The 19,213-nt window shown below is 48.6% G+C and overlaps 1 protein-coding gene across 1 annotated transcript; it reads left to right on the forward strand.

The window, feature by feature from the left end:
• Positions 1 to 2,834: 2,834 nt before the first annotated feature.
• Positions 2,835 to 19,184, forward strand: LOC149912374 (uncharacterized). Its single transcript, XM_090131047.1, has 7 exons — positions 2,835 to 2,899; positions 3,837 to 3,971; positions 9,139 to 9,454; positions 10,045 to 10,111; positions 11,024 to 11,188; positions 12,150 to 12,337; positions 14,240 to 19,184. Exons 1-6 carry the CDS (start codon positions 2,835 to 2,837, stop codon positions 12,161 to 12,163), a joined length of 762 nt encoding a protein of 253 aa, XP_089987173.1. The 3' UTR covers positions 12,164 to 12,337; positions 14,240 to 19,184.
• The last annotated feature ends 29 nt before the right edge of the window (positions 19,185 to 19,213 follow it).

Raw genomic sequence — 19,213 nt, forward strand, 5'->3', positions numbered from 1 at the left:
GAGCTCGCTCTGGAGGGCAGGCAGGTTTTCCCCAGACCCTCATCCCCAGCTCTTCCTGCCACAGTGCTGTGACATGCAGCTGCTCCCTGCCACAGAGCCACTTCGGGGCCCTTTGCAGAGCCAGCCCACTCCCTCCCATCACTGCTCAGCTGCCAGCCCACTGGGCACAGACAGAGCTGCCACATGGGTGCCCCCGCTGCCACCCTTGGCTGGGGGCGCAGCAAGGCTCACCTCCTCCTCCTGGCAGTCCTGCCAGTTCCTCAGCACAGAGAAGAGCAGCTCCTGAAGGTTCTCATAGATCCGCTCTTTCTCCATGGCAGGCCAGGGGCATTGGGATCCAGAGGACAAGTTAGACTTCACTCCATCCAGCCACTGTTTCAAAACTGAAAACAAACAAACAAACAAAAATAATGAATAATATATATATATATATATTTTTTTTTAAAGAGAGTGAGAGAAAAGGCAGCCTGTGAGAGCCTGCAGCAGGGCGAGGTGCAAGGGCTGTCCCGAGGCCCCCTGCTCTGGAGCCAGCACTCACCAGCACAAGCGAGGCGCAGGGTCCGGCCGCTCCTCACCTGGCCCACCACACTGCGCAGGCCAGCCAGCATCAGCCACGTGAAGGGGATGCACTGTGGAGCTGCAGAGAGGAAGGAGAGGTCCACAGTCAGAGCCCTGGCAGCAACAGAGGAGGGGGCGAAGCCCTGCATCCCCCAGAGAGGAAAGACCCCTTTCCCCAGTTGTCATAGGTGTAGGGTGGCTGAGAGCACTCTACCGTAGATGCCGAACAGTTTGCTGAGGGTGATGAGCACGAAATCCTTGGGTCTCTCCCCGATGGCCTTCAGCTGGCCCTGGAGCTCAGCCATCACCAAGCTGAAATGCATCCGGGCCAGAGCCACCAGGACGTTGCTGGCAGCCATCCTCACGTTGTCCCTGACACCCTGAAAAGGAGTCACTGGTGACACACCGTCCAGGAGACTGCCTGAGACCCCGGGAAGGGCTGAGCCACCGCCGTCCACCAGCACAACACCAGCACGGGCAGCGGCTCCCTTTGCCTTTGGCTGTAACCCCTCACCTGGGCTGCCGTCAGGTCCCGGGACACCTCTGCCAGCAGCCGGTTCACCACTCCGCACGGCGGGCGGCTGTCGTCTTCCCACAGGGCGCCCTCCAGCTCGCGGTACACCTGTGCTCGATCACCCTGGGGACAGGGACCAGTCATGCTTTGCTTTGCCCTTGCTCTCGGGGAGCCGCCCACTGCCACCCATCACCGTGCCGGTGTGGTGCCGCGGCCCGGCACCCACAGGACCACGGCACTGTGCCACGGCAAGGATTCACGGCCGGACGTCCCCAGCTCACCTCCCGGTCTTGCAGGCGCTGTTGCAGCACAGTCACAGCGGAGACAGGGACAGGGCTCGGCACCCTGCTTCTCTCCCTGCGACGCGTACGTCTGGGCACGCAGCCCACACAGGCAAAGAGACCTGGAAGCAAAGAGCGGAGCAGCTGCCGCCGGTGTCGCTCGGAGCCAGGGCCGAGCATCCGGCCGGCTCTGGGAGGAACGCTCCTCCAGCCCCACGGTTGGCGGGGACGGGGGAGGGAGCTTTCCCCTTGCTGGGGTGCCGGGGAAACCACGGCGGGCAGCTGCGCTCAGCAGAGCGAGGACGGTGCTGCCGGCGCGGCCTGAACTGACTCTGGAGGCACACGTGCGCTCGGGCGGCGTCACGGCGTGCGGAGAGGTGGAGGGACTCACCTCGAAGGGCTCTCAGCCGCTCCATGACAGCAGGAAATCTCCAGGTAGACGCAACGCTCTCTCTGGTTCCGCTTCCTGCGGGTCCCACAAGCGGACTGAGCCACCGCTCCCACCGCTGCCACGAGGGCGCACGAGGTACCACTGTGACATCACAGCGCAGTGTCACCTCACAGGGAATGGCTGGGGACCAGGCAGCACGCAGGGCAGCCCTGCAGGCCCCCAAACGCAGCATGTTCTGTGATGCACTCGGCTCTGGGGTTCCGGTTCCATGCGGAATTCCTTCCATGAAGTTGTAATAAAGACATTTTACTGGCTTAATAAATAGGACCTGAACTGGTAAAGTACTTCACGAGGGCTTAATTTTAAGATTTAGGTCTCAGAAGGAGCCCTCGGTTACCAAACCCCAGCAGTTTAGCAATACTGGTGCACCAGCACATGAGCACTATCCTAATGGATACCACGGTTACTGTAGAAATTCCCTGTCTCACTGTAGAAACTAAAACATACTCCTGGCTGATTACAATAATTTTCTGTCCATTCTGATGCTCTGAAACAATAAATGTGCATAGCTCAATTACATTTGATGCATAGAATGTCAGCAATCAACATAGTTTAATAACTTTTCTAAGAGTGAAGGGATTTTCACTATTTTTGAAAAGAATCCATAATTGCACACTCACTCGTGCAAAATGAGTTCATCTTGTTAGAGGGTGGTTCTTACTGGAATGAAATGCGCCGTGCTAAGTAAACAGCTACAGTCAGATTGGCACAAAACCCAAACACATTCCAAGGAGAAATGTTTATAACAAATAAAATGAAATGAACACATCTTACGAGTGCTTTTAGAAACGTGCTCCTGTTACTCGTTACAAAACAAATGGCTGCAACATACATAACGTGAAGGAAAACACCAAACAAATAAGGCAGGAACAGGCTCAAAGTGAATGCGTTGTCAAATGAGCAAGAAGAAAAACTATGAAAAATGAGGCATGCTTCAGCAGGAAGGTATTTGTGAAGAAAATGCTGCCAAATATAAGGCACGTATTTATTCTGTGCTGAGTAACTGAAGAGCCGCATTTACTTCACGGAGATGTGCTGCCAGAGCTGCACAGTCAGCACAGAGTTTGAAAGCAGAATGCATGTCTCTGAAGACAGGTATGCAAAGCCATAAAACCAATGGCTGAATGATGCAGAACAGCATCTCTAAAAGCATCTCACCTTTCTGGAATGGCTGCTGTTCCTATGTGATATGGGTTCTTTCAAACTGCACGTCAGACCTGACACCTCTGTGTGAGCTCCCAACCCAGTTCTGAAAGACAACACTGAACATTTTGGGTGGGCTTTGGCTTGCAATGTGTACTTTCTCTCTGTGAGTTAAGCCCCCATTATGGTCTGCATAGACGTAACTAAAACAACTGCAGCCTGAAGAGGAGTTCAGCTCATCCTATCTCTGGATAGCTAAACATCTCACAGGCTCCATAGCTGCACTGCTGTATAGGCAAGTGGATACAGTGAAATAAAGGAGACTGCTTAACAGAATTGGAAACTCCACTGCACTGCCTTTTATTACTTGGTCTTATCATTCTGTCTGTTTGGTAAAGGGGAGCTGTATCTTTGGGAAGCCTTGACCTGGTCCAGTTGAAACGTGTAATTCCCAGAGGCTCATCAGAACAACACATCATGGTACAAGGTGATGTAAATGTCCAGCTGAACCCAGCCCCAAAGCTTTCTCTGCAGGAATGCGATTGATGTTGGTGTGGAGCTGCGACAGCCAACTCACAGCCCATGAAAGGACATCTTGTTAATGCTCCAGAAGAGGGGAAAGATAAATAGCTCTCTAAGTTCTGTACTTCATATACCAGCCACAGTTACGGCTCTTCATAAATATTTTCAGAGAGACATCAATCAGAAATGCCACTTTATTTCTTCCCACACCTGAACCCGTGAGGTTTTATTTTGGGAAATTAAATCTACCTACTCCACACAGACAGACTGTTCCCTGGATACCATGGAATGAACGCAGTAAAGTGATCTCTGGGCTGTGCCAGGGCTGGGAACGCTCTCCGACGTGTGCATCCTCTTGCCCTTACAGGACAGAAGAGCCTGAAACGCTGGAAGGCAAACCGAACAGCTCTGAATATTTGACAGCCACCTTTGTTCGTATCTCACCCTTCTGCAGTGTTGATCTTACAGGCACTGGGCATGAAGTACGAATTGCAGAACACAGGTTTCCTCTTCCTCCATTCAGCATGTGCTGTGCTGCAGAGCTACGGAATCTTTCCATCTGTCGGCCGAGTCAGATATATTGTAAAAGGTTTCTTGGGCTTGGCTACAAATGTTGCCCTGATCTGTTGGACTCGTCCATCAGTACAAGTGCTTACAAAGCACACGGAGGATACGAGGCCTTGCAGAAATTGAGTAAATCATACGAGGAACAAACATCAGAGTTGCAGCAGCACACAAAAGAGGTATTTGTGTCAGCTGCTTTCCCCACCCAGGAAGTCCCAGTGTGAGCCAGGATCCGGATGGGAATTCTTCAGTGGAGGTTGTGGTGTTGATGAACAGCCACACAGCATCACACTTCAGCCAGTTCACCAAAAGCCCATCCAGTCCAATTGGACAAGATGTGGACTGGCCACGTAATGTTTGCTAAGATGGCTGAGTGTCCTGAGAACTCTCCACTTGAGCATTGCCAAAGCAACTCAAATGCTGGCAGATGTAAATACCAATTTGACAAGACCACAGAACTTGTCACAGGACAGCGTGTGCAGGACAGCCCTCAGCACAAACCAGCAGAGGTAATCCCAGAGACACACACATCTCTCACCAAAACTTAGGCACTTTCCAGCAGCGAGGAGTTTTGTACACCTATAGGTTTTAACGACTCTGGAAGCCCCCTAACTACAGCAGTCATTCTCTCAGTGTCAGCGGGCATCATCAGAGGTGATTCATGCTGTGGCTGCAGCTTTCTATCACACATCACACAAATAAGACATCTCCACTTTTCATGCTGGCGATGCTGTCACTCATTTTTCAATACAACAAAAGACCTACACCAAGGGAGGAGGGGGTGCACGTATTCAAAAGCCCAGGCAACTCCTTACCTCCCCAGCTCGGTTCGTAGTTCAGCCACTGATCTTCAGTAGCAGTGGGTCATCGGGTGTTGCTGTTCTGTTGACAATGACTGCAACAGTGACCATGGCGATGATGGCTCCTTTTCAGTGCTTTCCAAGTGGTCGAGTCAGCTGTCTTTGGAGTGACAGCTCAAATCCACAGTGGTCGAGTCAGCTCTCCTTGCAGTGGCAGCTTCTGGCTCTGGGATCTCAGCAGCACCTCCTTGGTTCCCATCTTCTGGGCCCTGCCAGCAGATAAGAGGGAGCAGGGATGCCCACCTGCATCCTGTTTTCACAGGACACGAAGGTATCATTCCCAGCTTTCCCAGACCGAGCTGGAGCTATTTAGTCACAGGCAGATCTCCTCCAGTAAACACTCCTGAGCACTCTCTTCCGGAGGCAAGCGGCTCTGGAGGAAGGGCTTTCAAATGTCCACAGAGTGATGTCGATTGTCCTTATTTCTTGTGTCCCACACTGAAGTTAGCTTTTCCCTTCCCACCAAGGGCCGCAGTCTTTGATTCTCTCCATCTTCCCCCATCTTGCTCCCTTGTCCGTCACAGGAAAGCTCTACTTTCTAAAGTGCACACGATGCCTTGTTTACCTGCTGCCATGCTGCTCAGTGCCGTCTCTTCTCCTGCTCTGTGCTGGAATACATTCAGACACAGCCTGATTTTCCAAGAAATCAAGCTCACAGTTCTGTTCCGACCATTACTGGATTGTGGAAGGATGCTCCCAGCAATATGCCATTCAGCAGGTAGAGCTTGTTGCTGGGAGGATGGTAAGATTTGACTCAGAAAGAAGGCTGTCACTGCAGCCAAAACCTTGTCAGAAGAGAGACGTGAGCTTGTCATTTGTCCATTGCATTCCTTGCAGGTTTGATATAGCACATGAAGATTTCGGTACATCAGCAGTGAGCTTTCACCATTCTCATCTTCACTTGTGATTGCTTGGGTGATTTACATACCAGCAGCACAAGGAGCCTTTATACTTCTTCTTCCTTTGTTTTCTTATTGGAAAATCACTGTGAGACATTAAAAACCAAAGTCCAGTGTCTTTGCTGCATACCAAGGCAGATAGAAAAAGAATTAACACTGATTGTGGCCTTCTGTTCTGGGCAGATGAGAAGTGCTTGAAGAGATGCTTCAAATGGCCGTTTGTAGCTCATTCTCCAGTGCTGCAAGCTCTCTTGGTTTGGACTCTGGCTTGGAAAACAGCACTGGAGAGGAACTCAGCCTTCCTCATTGCTGCACAGCCTCAAGGCCCTTCTTCCCCTGATGGATTTCTGCCAAGATTCAGCTGTGAGACACTCATTTTTAGCAGCTAAGTACAGAATTCTGCACTCTGGAGAACCATGACACCAACTTCTTTCATTTTATGTTAAGAGTGTGAATGTGAGTGTGTTGATGAAGCAATGTACCATAGAAGTGCTGTGACCTTTTAGTCATGTCAGCATGTTTTGGGAGCAAGAGGCAACGCAGTGTTGATGATCTCCACATCTTTCTGGCAGTGAAATTTACTTTAAAATTTCTGCAGGAAAAGGTTTGTGCCAAATGACAAAGGAAAGAACCCTTCCTGCAAAATGTCTGTTAGAAAGCAGCACGTTGTCAGCTGGAATCATGAGTTATTTCAGCCCTCACTGGGCTGATCTGGAGAAGGGCTGTGCCAAGGTATTTACAGATGTCTTCTGATGGGTTTGAAGCATTTCTGGCTTGTGGGGTAGGCATAATTCTGCAAAGCTGGTGGATTGCTTGATCAATCTGAAATACAAGAAAGATCAATAAATGACCAAAAAAAAAAAAAAAAAGCACCCAGATATATTGATAGCTACATTATGTACTACATGATTCCTTTCAGCTATATATATATTTTTTCTTTAAATAAGAAAGTGTAGAGCTGCCAGTTCCCTTATCCATCCTTTCTAGCTCCAGGTTAAATAAGAACTGTTATTCCTGTCACCTAGAAGATGCATTCTGGGAAGAATGGTTTTCAAACTATTTGTGTTTCTTTAAGACAGTCAGTTATGGGAAAAACAAACAAACAAACAAACACAACCATCAATCTCTACAATCTGAAAAATAAAAAATAAACATCTTAAAAGTATAACACATCACATACAGATGTTTAAGGAACAAAGAGCTGTCACGGAAAAGGAGGGAGCTGCTCTTTTACCTATCAAACCTTCCACATCTCTGAGTGTCTGCCAACAACCAGAATGTGTGGAGGCACCTTCAGTAAACGGAGGGCAATGATGGCACTACACTTACATTAATCCTTGATGAAATAGTACAGCACTGATAGAAACTTCCCAACAGTCTGTGCTGATCTGAAATGCTCTGGCAACTCTTTGCAAAAGGCACTTCATGCTGAGTATTTTTATGTCATTGCTTGCTTGCTGGTATCACCTGTGCTGAGCTAGCTGGACAAACCCAGATTGGCAGCTCCTCATGTGTGTTACCAGCTAATTTCTCACTGATCATTAGAAACAGAAAGTTAATTCTGCTGGGAATTTTGACTCAGCACGAAAAGGAGAGCAAAAGGAAGGGCAAAATGAATGAAATAGCAATACAAGTTACCCAGCTGCTATGTTGGAAAGACCATTTTTAAGCCAAAAGAACTGCAGAAAGAAGGAATGGATGGATTTCCTGGAGCATCTAGTTCTCCAGATGCCTACAAGAGACTGCCTTTCTGCATGTGGGACACAGAGCAGATCCCCTCTGATGTTCGGCACAGGGATGGATGGTGCTAAAAGCAGGTTTGTGTTTACCTGCAGGGCCCATTTGTTGCTTTGTTTCCATGTACAGAGAGCCCATAGGAGGTATCAAAACCATCTCACAGTTTGTGCTTGTAGGTTCAGTGTTTGGGAGCACTGACCTTCTGAACAGCTGAAACCAAAATCTGCAATTCAAAACCTGTAAGTAATATTCACATAATAATTAATTAAGAAATGCAATAGATAAACCTTTCACACCTGGAGCTCAGCTGCCATCACAGACCATTGCAGTGACTGCCCATGCATTAATTCTGTGTTGATAGTATCACTGGTGTCTCTCTTCTAGAGATGGATCCAAGCTGAAATGTGACTGCTGGTCGAGTTTCCACCTTAGCAGCTCCTCTACTGCTGCTGTCACGACTGCATTGTCCACCTGAACTGCGGGGTTGGATGTGACCTTGTGAGCAGCAGTCTGCTGGCAGACTTGTGAGTATTTTCCAGTATGTAGTTATCCCTGGTCAGTAGAAGGAGGAGAGAATTAATGCATATATGCATATATTACAAATACATTAATTATATAATTGTATAAATTACACTTAATTACATAAATTATATGTAATTATATATTATAAATCTATGAAATAGACATGAATATATACAAACAATTACAAATCCATAAACATTTTTGTGCATATTTAAATTTAGGAATGCATTCTATTAGAGGCATTGATAAGCAGGCATTTAAGCACACCTTGCTTTGCTGTTTAAGCAGGTCTGCACCAGAATCCTGACTGTAAGTGACAGCTGTGAATGTCTTGAAAAGGACAGCTCAAATCTCAGGTCATGCACGAGCATGGAGAAGCTGATTTCCTCTTGGTTAAGTCTTGATTGTTCAGTGCATAGTGGTCAGATGGAAGACAACATGTAGTCCAAATGTACTGATTTGAGAAAACAGCTGCTCTGGGTACTAGGAAACGGAGAGTAAATGGAGAAACAGACACTGCCAGAACTCTGCTGTGAGCACTTGTCTCATGAAGGATGTATCATAACAAGCCCAAAACTAATGGAGGAAGAAATAGGCTTTCTAGCTGTGTATTCATCCTTGGCATAACTAATTCTGTCTTTAGACATGTTTTTGAAACACTCACACGTTTTACCGACAGATAAGTAGATAAGAGACCAAAATGCTGAATGTCACGCACACGTTGCTCCAAAAGTAATGCCTGCTACTGATTTCGATGGAAACTGCAGCTCTGCTGCCCTCTGCTGGCACGACAACAAAACGTAATGGAGTATTTGTAGGAAGGTTCAGCCTCTGCTGCCGTACCACCAACAGTCACCTCTGATATCACGGGCATTCATCATTATCTGTCATCACAACACCTGAACGTACGGCCACTGACACATTGAGGGAGAGAGGGAGGAGGCGAGGAAGAGGGGGAAACGGTGCGGGGGGGACGGCGGGGGCTGGGGAAGGGGCGGCCCCCCCGAGGAGCTGGCGGGCAGAGGCAGCGGGGTGCAGCTCCGCACAGGACCCGAGCGGCTGCCCCTCTCCCTCCGGCCCGGCTCAGCCGTCTCAGCTCGCCGCGGAGCAGAGCGGCGCTTTCCCTCGCACTGTCGCGCTGTGACCGGCATTCCGGACGCTCTCGCGTCTCTCGCTTTGCCGGATCGGGTTCGTGCGGCGAGTCGCCGTTCCTCCTCGGCTCGCTGCCGTCGCGTTTTCTCTCGCTTCCAACGATCTGCTCGCTCTCTGCCCTTCCCCCTCTCCCGGAGCGCACGCGGCCCGGGGCCGGCCGGCTCGCGGCAAAGCGTTGCGAGCCCTGCGGTTGTTTGTCCTTTTCCCGGGGCTGTGCCCCCGTCACGGACACGGAGGAGAGGAGAGGAAGGGTACGGAGGGGGGAGGGAGGGAAGGAAGGGGGAAGGACCGGGGGGGGGGGAGAAGAAGGGGGAAGAACGGGGGGGCTGGAAGAAGGGAGGAAGGAAGGGGGGCGAAGGGAGGGGGAGGGGGGGGGGAAAGAAAGGGGAAGGAAGGGGGGGAAGGAAAGGGGAAGGAAAGCGGAAGGAAAGGGGAAGGAAGGAAGGCAGAAGGAAGGAAGGGGGGGCAAAAAGGAAGGGAGTGCAAGGAAAGAAGGGGGAAGGATGGGGGGCAAGGAAAGAAGGGAGAAGGATGGGGGCTTAGGAAGGGGGGGAAGGAAGGGGGAAGGAAGGAAGCGGGGGGGAAGGAAGGGGAAAGGAAGGAAGGGGGAGGAAGGGGGGGCGGAAGGAGGGAGGGGAAAGAAGGTGGGGAAGGAAGGGGGGAAGAAAGGAAGGGGAAATAAGGGGGGAAGGAAGGAAGGGGGAAGGAAGGAAGGGGGAAGGAAGGAAAGGGGAAATAAGGAGGGGATAGGAAGGAAGGCGGTAGGAAGGAAGGGGGAAGGAAGGGGGGGGGGGTAGGAGAGCTGGTTTGGTTTCCTGTTGAATCTGTCCACATTTTATAGATGTACAGCATCCTGTGGAAAAGGATTCTGTCCGTACCAATACCATTCCAAGCACTTGAAGCCAAAGGTGGGTGTCAGAGGAGATGGGAATATCCTGTTCTCTGCGTCCAGAAGAAGTGGTGAGATGACTGAGATGTTAGAAGAACATAAGAGGAAACACTGGGATGGGCGACTGCTGGAGGCCGCTCAGTTTTTGGTGATGGCTGCCTTTGAGAAGCGTGCAGATGAACAAATCTCAGGACAGGGACAGGTGCTGGATTTCTCTGGCGTAGAGGCAACAGAGCAGCTACCATACAGACCTACTTTACTGCCTAGTTATTTACAGTCTGATTTTGGCAGAAGAGAGTGAAGCAGCTTATGAGTGCCGATAGTCATGAGAAGCATGCCTGTATAATGCTTGCAGATCATAAGCTGGGACCTGTTTGTGAGAACAGTGCTCTGCAGGACTAGTGCTCGTGTTTGCAGGGAGTTCTCGTGGTTCAGAATCCAAAGCCATCTTACAGAAATGAAATCTTTTTTTTGAGATTACAAAACACAAAATACACAAACCCACCCCCCCACCAAGCCCACAAACAAATCTGATAATGATTTGGTAGATGTGAGAGAAACTATTTTGTCAAAGCAGTGGCATTTTCTTACCTTGAATTGAAATGTCTGTAAATGAGAGCAGTGATATAAGAATGTTGTTAAAGTAAAGGTGACAAAGTTTTGTTCGTACAGTAAATACAACTCTTGGAAGTCAGTAGTTGAAATTTGTGCTAGGAATAATGGAGTTTCATTTCTGAGTTTATTGGGTCTTTTCCTGATGCTTCTGGATGCTACCTTATTATGGTTCATTCAGTTTTGGCATTTTCTTGTTCATTTCACAGAAAAACTGAGTTGGGTCTTGTGAGTGATTGCTGGTGGTACTGATTTTCCTGGTCTTGGTCTCAGTCCTGCACAGCCACTGCAGTGAGTTAGCATTGCTTTTGTCCCACAGGAGTCACCACCGCCTGTTGTGGAAAGGATCACAGGTGGCTGGGAGTGGATTTATCAGAGCTGCCAAAGCTGAGCGTAGCTGTAGATGAAGCAGGACTGGACAGTGATGTCCCCACCCTTTCCATAGCAGAGGTGGTGCTCACCTCCATGGCAAACAGCAGCTCAGGTGAGCTGTCCTTGGTTAGCTGGGCTGTGAAATGAGAAGCAGAGGCTTCATTGCAAGTCATGGGAGACTTGTGTCTTAAAACTAAAGCCTTGTGGATTCTGTGCAAGCTCCAAACAGCTCCTTGCATTGTAGGTATGAGGGAGCAGTTGATTCCCACAGCATCATAACAGGAGGCAGTGTGCACAGCTGGAACACAGGAGCTTCTGTCTGAACATCTGCAAACGCTTCTGGACTGTGTGAGTGATGGGCACTGTCACAGCTTGCCCAGACAGGCTGTGGAGTCTCCCTCCTTGCAGATCTTCCAGAGCTGTTTGTGGGGGTGGAGAGTGATAGGGCAAGGGGGAATGGCTTTGCACTGAGACAGGGGGTGTTGAGGTTTAGGTTGGATGTGAGGAGGAAGTTTTTCAGCCAGAGGGTGGTGAGGCACTGGAACAGGTTGCCCAGGGAGGCTGTGGATGCCCCATCCCTGCAGGCATCCAAGGCCAGGCTGGATGTGGCTCTGGGCAGCCTGGGCTGCTGGTTGGCGACCTGCACACAGCAGGGGGTTGGAACCAGATGATCTTTGAGGTCCTTTGCAACCCAGGCCGTGCTATGACTCCACTTGGCCATGGTCCTGGGTAGGCAGCTCTGGGTGGTTCTGCTGGTGTAGGAGGTTGGAGCAGATGGCATCCAGAGGTTTCTCCAATCTCATCTGTACTGTGAACCTAAAAGGGAGGTTAGAAAAATACAAAGAAGAAGAACCTGAAGTACTGTGGGTTTGTTTGTTTGTTTTTAAAATTTTGGGGTCTTCTCATCCCAGACTCTCTCTATGAATGGATGAGACTTCCATAGATTCCCAGTACAGGTTTCTCTTTTGTATGTTATCTGTCAGGATGCCTTAATAGCATGCCTTAAGCTGCACCTGTCCTATAAGAGGTGGTCCCACGGGTATTTAATTATCCGTACGTCCGTCTCCCGACAGGTCAGGAGCCTTGATTCAGTGGGCAGCAGAGCATTTCTCTCATGCATGCTTTCTGCTCTATGAGCAGATGCACCCAGAGGACCCCTTTGGACGTGTCATGCAACAGCATTTCAGCCAGCTGGACTCTGCACTTTGTTCTTTGTCTCCAAGCCTGATTGTGAAGCACAGCAGCAGAGCTTTTTGGAAAAGTGAGTACCTGCAGCCCTCAGAGCCATGGGAAACTGAGACACCTGCAGAAGGGGTAACTGCAGGTAATTGTAGAAGTCGCCAGCTGGGCCAGCTGGGTTGAAGCAAAAAGGGCCGAGGCAGAGCTGCTGCCTGCTCTGCTGATGTGGCTAGTCATCTGAAGGTCCCTCGCCAAGAAGCAGCCTGTTTGCTGGTGTGGGATAAGGCAACGTATGGGTTCCTCTAAGGCTTTTCATCTTAGGTATTCTGTAGAAATGTTTAGGCAAGACATCTCATCAGACTTTGAGCTGCTGCTTCTTTCCAGCTGGGCAGTTTTAAAGACCCCCCCATGCAGATGCTTCATGGAGGGTCTTTGTTGTGTTGTGGGAAGTGAGTCTTTTCTTCCAGAAGGAATCATCTGGAGGGATTTCTGTTTTAGATGTGAGCGAGTGTTTCACCTGCTGTGTTCCAGAAGATGAGCAACACAGAGTGCAGGCTCTGGAGCCTTTTGATGAATATGAGGTAATCCTTGTCAGCACTGAAAGAAGACTCTTCTGTGTAAGAGAAGATTGGTGTTCCTTGCTCAGTGAGAGATATCTTAGGGAGGCAATCTCAGCACTGCAGAGTAGCTGCTGTTGTAAAGGCTATTGCTGACCCTGACAATTTGCAAGTGCTCCAGTTGCAATTCTTTCAGTGCAGGAATGCATTGAGGATTCCTTGAATACCTGGAAAGTATGCCTGGTGTGAGGTTCCTGACCTGCAGATGTGTGGGAGCATTTCTGGAGGGAGTGCATGCTGCTCTTGCATTTCCCTGGGCTGTTAGTGTTTTGTAGCCATTCCTCTAATAATGACTGAGTTTTAGCTGTGACTGTATTCTGTGCCATTTTTCATGTTAACTGCTGGCAAATTTGCAAGTGTCAGAAGTGTAGGATTGAAGATAAAGCAGGGACAATGAGTAACTTTGAGGTAAGTGTTGTGTGAGATAATCACTGGATGTTTCTCGTTCTGCCTTGTGGTTCTCTGTTTCTAATTCTAGAAGTGTAACAGCCTGCAGTATGAGAACAGTTGAATGTGGTTGTGTTTGCTTTGCCACCAGGCATCGTGAACAAAATCGTTAGCTGAAATTCTGGAGATGAGCACAGTGGTGTAGCAGTGTTCACAGCAAGTATTGTAGAGGAAGGAAATGTCTCTGAAAGTGGGAAAGCAAACTCTTAAATTTCCAGTATTTACATTTTATGCCATTTTGCAAAAGATTCATCTTCACCTAAGATGAAATTTGGGCTCGTGCTGTTGATGCTGTTATTCCTTTGCACTTTAAATTTCTTGTTCAGGCCGCCTTGTCACACAGCGGGGTGAATCCATTCAGTCCCCTGGTAGTGAACACACTCAGTTCCTCAACGTCCACCAAAGCCAGGTGACCTCTAGTATTGCTGCTGGCGCCTTGTGCAGGGCTCTGCTTGTGCTGTTTGCCTCTGAGAGATTGCACAGTGAGATGGAAATCATGGTTAGGTATGGTCAGACAGCAGAGGCCGGGCTGTATCTTTGAACACTTCTGATTTCTGTAGGGTCAGTCATATTTCGTGACCTCTGGGGAATCTTCATCCCTCTGGTATACAGCCTTCAGCCCTTTGTATGGCTGCAAAGCTGGCAGCAAAAAGGGAAGCTGCTTCCGAAGAAGAGCATTCATCATGCAACTTACAGTACAGGGAATCCCTGGGCTGTATGCTTTTGAGTGTTAGAAGAGATTGTACAACCTTGTTCTTTCTCAGATGCAGTTTTAGGCTTCTGATTTTGGCCATTGCTGGAAATACTGTGGAGCCAGTTTCATTTGTGCCTTGCTTGCTCTGGCCATTTGTTAGTAGCTTTTGGTCTGAGATTTTGAGAGCTCGTGCTTGTTTTTGTTTCTTCTTTTTGTCTTGATACAGGAATGGCATCTGAGGTGTTCTCCTTACTTTGCCTTGACTGCATCAGAGGGGATGGAGCCCTCCTGAACTCCCTTCTGATCCACCGTGACAGGTACATGCTGACTGGTTTTTGTAGTGTTCTTTTATCTCACACAGGCTCCTCTGATAGATGTGAGGAGACAGTAAAACCCTGGGAGGAACAGATGAGATGGTAACATCCAGTTGGCTTTTTCCATTCTCATTCACTAAGGACTGCTCATTGCCAGGTGAAGCCAGCCCGACAAATTCCTGCTTTTGGCTGCTTGCTTCCTTTAGGGAGCGGCAAGCAGAAGCTGGAAGTTGGTGTAGGGCAGTTGAAAGTGCTGCAGACTGATTTCCAGGGCATGTCAGATTGTCAGATGGCTGCATCAGGTTCCTTTGCAATTGTTAGTTTCGTTTTTGGAGCTAAGAAGTGCAAGTGTTGGTTCTTGTTTGCTTGAAATTCAGGTGGTTGTGGTCCTGGTTGGCTTGCAGTTCCTCCTCCTCGTGGCCCCATCAGGTTGGCTGGCAGTGTCAGTGCGTTGGCACTGCAGCTCAGTCTGAAGCTCTTGGCTTGAGACGTGACGGTCAGCACTCCGCTCTTACAACACCCAGTGTGATGCTGAGCACTGGAGGCTCTGGGGCGGAGAACGGAATCACTGTCGTCTGCGGAGTTCTCCTGTTCTTGTGGAGTCTGCAGGTCCTGGCACAGCAGCTGTGTGAAAGAGGAAATGCTGATACAGGTGGGGAAGTGTTTCAAGTGGGATGCTGATGGCAGGGGTAAGGGAGATGTGTGTAAGGGAGACCAGGCTGCCCAGAGCCACATCCAGCCTTAGAGGTGAAGCAAGGAACAGTGCTGTGTTCAGAAGTGATGTAAGTTTGCACAGGGCTGACTTGTAGGTCAAGTGGAGTCACTGAGTCAAGAAGCCATTGGAAAGATGCAGCCAAGCATAACTGAATGTGAAGCAGGATGAGTCATTGGTCATTCTTGAATGTTTCTAAAGGCCTTTGTGACGGGGTATGGAAGGAGAGTGTCTGCTCCCTGAAGGATATTTGGTCAAAGACTGTTTTACAGTGTAACAAGGGAAATAGGAAAGGGAGGAGGACATAAGCAGGAGCATAGAGAGATACAGACCTGACCAGCAAATGATAAGCAGGGCTGTAATGGGAAGCTGCCTGGTCAGTCACAGTTACTGGTGGGGGGATGTAAGTGTGTGAGAGTGTTTGTTCCAGCAAGGTTATCTGCTAGGGACTTTGTTGAGTGGGAAACTAAAGGAAAAAGGGGAAGGCAGAAACCAAAATAAACGATGCCATAGACCTGACCAAACAAACATAAAGACAATGACAAGAAACAAATCCCTGATAATCTGGGACTCAGTAGAGGCTGCAAACCATGGTGAGATGCACAAAGAAAAGGGGAACCAGGGATGAACAGAGTGAAGGTGCTGGAAAATCAAGGTTATGAAAGTTGTGTAAAATAGAGCTGGTCAGGGCGTGTCTGGCATCTGTGTTTGTTGACCACAGTCTGTCTGCTTATCACTTCTTATTAAATCTGGACTCACTCTGTACCTTCACACACTCTGCCCCATGTGTACGTATTGCTGCAAGGACTGGTGAGACCTGTGTATGTGAGCAAAAAGTTGGTGCCAGCTCTGGAGTCGGGGGCATTTTACTTGCAGCCACAGAGGTGATGATCTCCAGGGGACCCTTCCGATTTTAGCCATCCTGTGTAAGGGCCTGAGATCTGCCTAGGGGTGTTGGATAGAGGCACTGCTGTGCTGCTCCTTAAAGGATCCACGCAGGGGTGCTGTTGGACAGAGAGGCTGTATCAGTGCTTGCAGGTGTGCTTCTGCAGCTTGAGTGCTGTGTGTGTGCTGCACTGGTGAGCTGCTGTCTCTGCAAGCCAAAGGGGAGGAAAAGGACTGGAGTGTGTTTGTTGTGCAGGATTGCTGTGTGTAGGTGCTGGTGAAGGCAGCCTCTTGTCTGTGGCAGTCTGTGTGACTGACTGTGTCAGCATCCTGTGTGTGTGTCTCTGGGATACGTGCTGAGTTTCATCTCTGGTTGAATCTGCAAACAGGAGAGTGGCAGCAGTGTCCTCCAGCCTGAGCACAGATCCTGGGTCCCCAGCCTTTGGGCTGCCAGCCAGTGGCTGCTCAGGAGTGGTCTCAGGCCGTGGCAGCTGGAGGAGGCAGTCACACCCTTTACCTCTCTTAGCAGTCTTGATATGACAAGCTATGCTTTTTCTTGCCAGCAGCTCAGCTCCAGTCTGTAGCTCTTGCTTGTTACCTGGAAGGATACTGGTGCTGACTGGGCTGCCCAGCAGGAGCAGTTTTTTCAAGTTTGAGAAAGTTGTCAGAGCATTTCTCGCCATACTGTAAGGATTTAAAGCGGGTCAGCTTTTGGCCTAGCAGTGATGGAGCCCTTTAATTATGCTCTAGCTGTAGCGTGTTATCAATCCCTGTGGCAGCGTAAAGTACATTGTTTGGTTGCTGAGAACAGCATGTTTTCCTTTGCTTGTGAATTGGTCCCTGAAAAGTTCCTCCTGAGAATATGTTTGTTCCTTCCTTCTTTTGTTCATTCTTTCTTTCCTTCTAAGGAAACTCAGAACTTGTAACTACAGATGTGCTGCTCTGCAGAAGACTCCAGAAATCACTGATCTGTGGTCAGCGTAGGCATTAATCTACCTGGGTTTGGAGATTAAAACAAGGAACGATTAATTACATAGCCTTGAGGTTATTTTTCAGAAACAGCAATGGAAGCAGTGATGGGCAAGTCTCAAAAGGTTTACGTAAAGGTTCAGATCGGATCACATCCCTAAATGTCATAGACTGGGAAGCTGGCTGGAAACATCCATGAGAGGGAAAGTGCTTTGAGGATGTATTTTAAGTTAGAGCAATGGGCCCAGTGGGAAAAATAAGGAAATGTTTAGAAAACACCTCTTCATCTTGGGGCTGAGAGTCAGTGCACATCCTTAATTACTCTACCAAGGAAAGCACGAGCATCAATATGACTTTCAAGGTCTGAATGCAGGGACAAATGTAGAATTTCTTGTCACGTTTTATTCTTTTCATAATGACTCAGTGTTTGGTCAAACTGGGAACAAGGATTCCAGCACAGTAGAGATGCTATTCTTCTCATAGCTTTTCTTTCTCTTTGCTCCCACAGAATGAAAAGACCTTCCTACACTGACATGGAAGATCATACGTTGTTATGCCAAATCCCTCTGGAGCATTTCTTCTGTGGCACCAATGGAACAGGAATGTGGAGAGATGTCCAAACACAGATTTTGTGCATCAGCCCTCATGATACCGCATAAATTGACCCATAAACCACATTCATTCTTATATCTTCCCCTTCTTTCTTTTTCTTTTTCTTTTTCTTTTTTTTCCTTTTTGTTTTTCCTATCAAATACTCTGTCAATGCAGTGTACTTCTGGATGGCTACCAGGCTTTAAACTGAGAGGGAGCAATACAGTCATACTACAGGGCAGAAACCCCTTTATATTACCTTGCCTTTAACCCCGGGTTAACTTTGTGCTAACTGATGCTCTGTCTTTCCCACTGCTTTTGAAAAGGAAGGACCAAGAGGGTCTTTTTTGCAATATGCTGTGGAGATAGAACCTTAGTTCGTAAGCTGTGTCTAACAGTATAGTTGAGCAGTGGACCTTCTTCCTCAGCAGTGCTTCTGGCTGTGGTGGCACCACAAGTACTGTAACATTACTTGAGCAAATGGAAGAGAAAACAACTGCAGTGATTTCCATCAGGCCATGAAAAAGGTCCCATGGGCACTTGTGCCATGCAGCTTTTGTTGCAGCTTGGCAATGTTCTAGCTCTGACATCAGCAGTTCCCTCGTAGATCTAACAGCCAGATGGGTGTGAAGTTGTGAACTACTGACTGAGCTGCTCTTGAAGTCATGCCAAGAGAGATCTCTGCAGGCACACATTCATTCTGCAGGGCAGTGCTGTAAGGTCACAGGAAGAACGAGGTCAGAAGTGCCTTGTCTGATGTTTCTGGGGTGTGCATTGGCTCGACTGGCTGCCCACAGTCACTGAGCTGCAAACAGAAGAGGTGGGGATAATCATTCATAACAGCTCAGTTATCCATTGGGTTTTTGCATCTCTTTATGTTTGCAAATGGTCCACGAACAGACCCTGGTTTTCCTGAATGCATTAGTTACTCAGAGTTATTGCTGACACAGGACACAAAGCACAGAAATGCTGGCTGGGGTCACCTTTCTCTGAGGCTGAGCAGGGCTGCCATCAGCTAGGCACTTCACATGAGGGCTGGTGAAAGAAAGGGAGCATAAAAAAAAATCTGACACACAGCTCCTTCTCAGACATTGTATGGGTAATGTGAAGGTGAAAATACATTCATAAGTTGAGCTGTTAAGCCATTCTGATTCACCCTTTGCATCCACAGCATACAGTTTTTTCCCACACTGCTGTTTCTATCCAGAAATGTGCATATGTGCAGTGGTACAGAGGTTGGTGGCCCTGCCTGTGGCAGGGGGTTGGAGATTCCTGATCCTTGAGGTCCCTTCCAACCCGGGCCATTCTGTGTGTGTGTGTGTGACTGGCTAAACACCAATTGTTGCTAGCTCAGCAGGTATACTGCTAATTATTGAACGCCTGACAGCTGCTTATCAACACTTGGCCACTATTTCTGGACACCTGCTCATCCCTGAAGAGAGAGAAGTTTGGAAGGAGGACAGAGGGGAGTCTCTTGATGCCTGCCTGTTGCATCCCAACCTGCCCACAGAGTGAGTCAGTTTGGCCTTGTGTGGAGGCCCTGGCTTCTTTGGAGTCTGTTTTTCTTTTGCTGAGCTTCTCCTATCCAAACAGAATGGCCTTACAACATGCTTTCTGGTCCTTAATGCTATACCCATGCAATTTGTAACTATTACAGTTCTGTAAGTGAGAATTGATCACATGATTGAACAACTGTATTTCTAAAATGTTATGAAATAACTTCTTTTTA

Source organism: Phasianus colchicus, chromosome Z (genome assembly GCF_987193195.1).
Source record: "Phasianus colchicus chromosome Z, bPhaCol1.hap1.1, whole genome shotgun sequence".
Classification (NCBI taxonomy): domain Eukaryota; kingdom Metazoa; phylum Chordata; class Aves; order Galliformes; family Phasianidae; genus Phasianus; species Phasianus colchicus.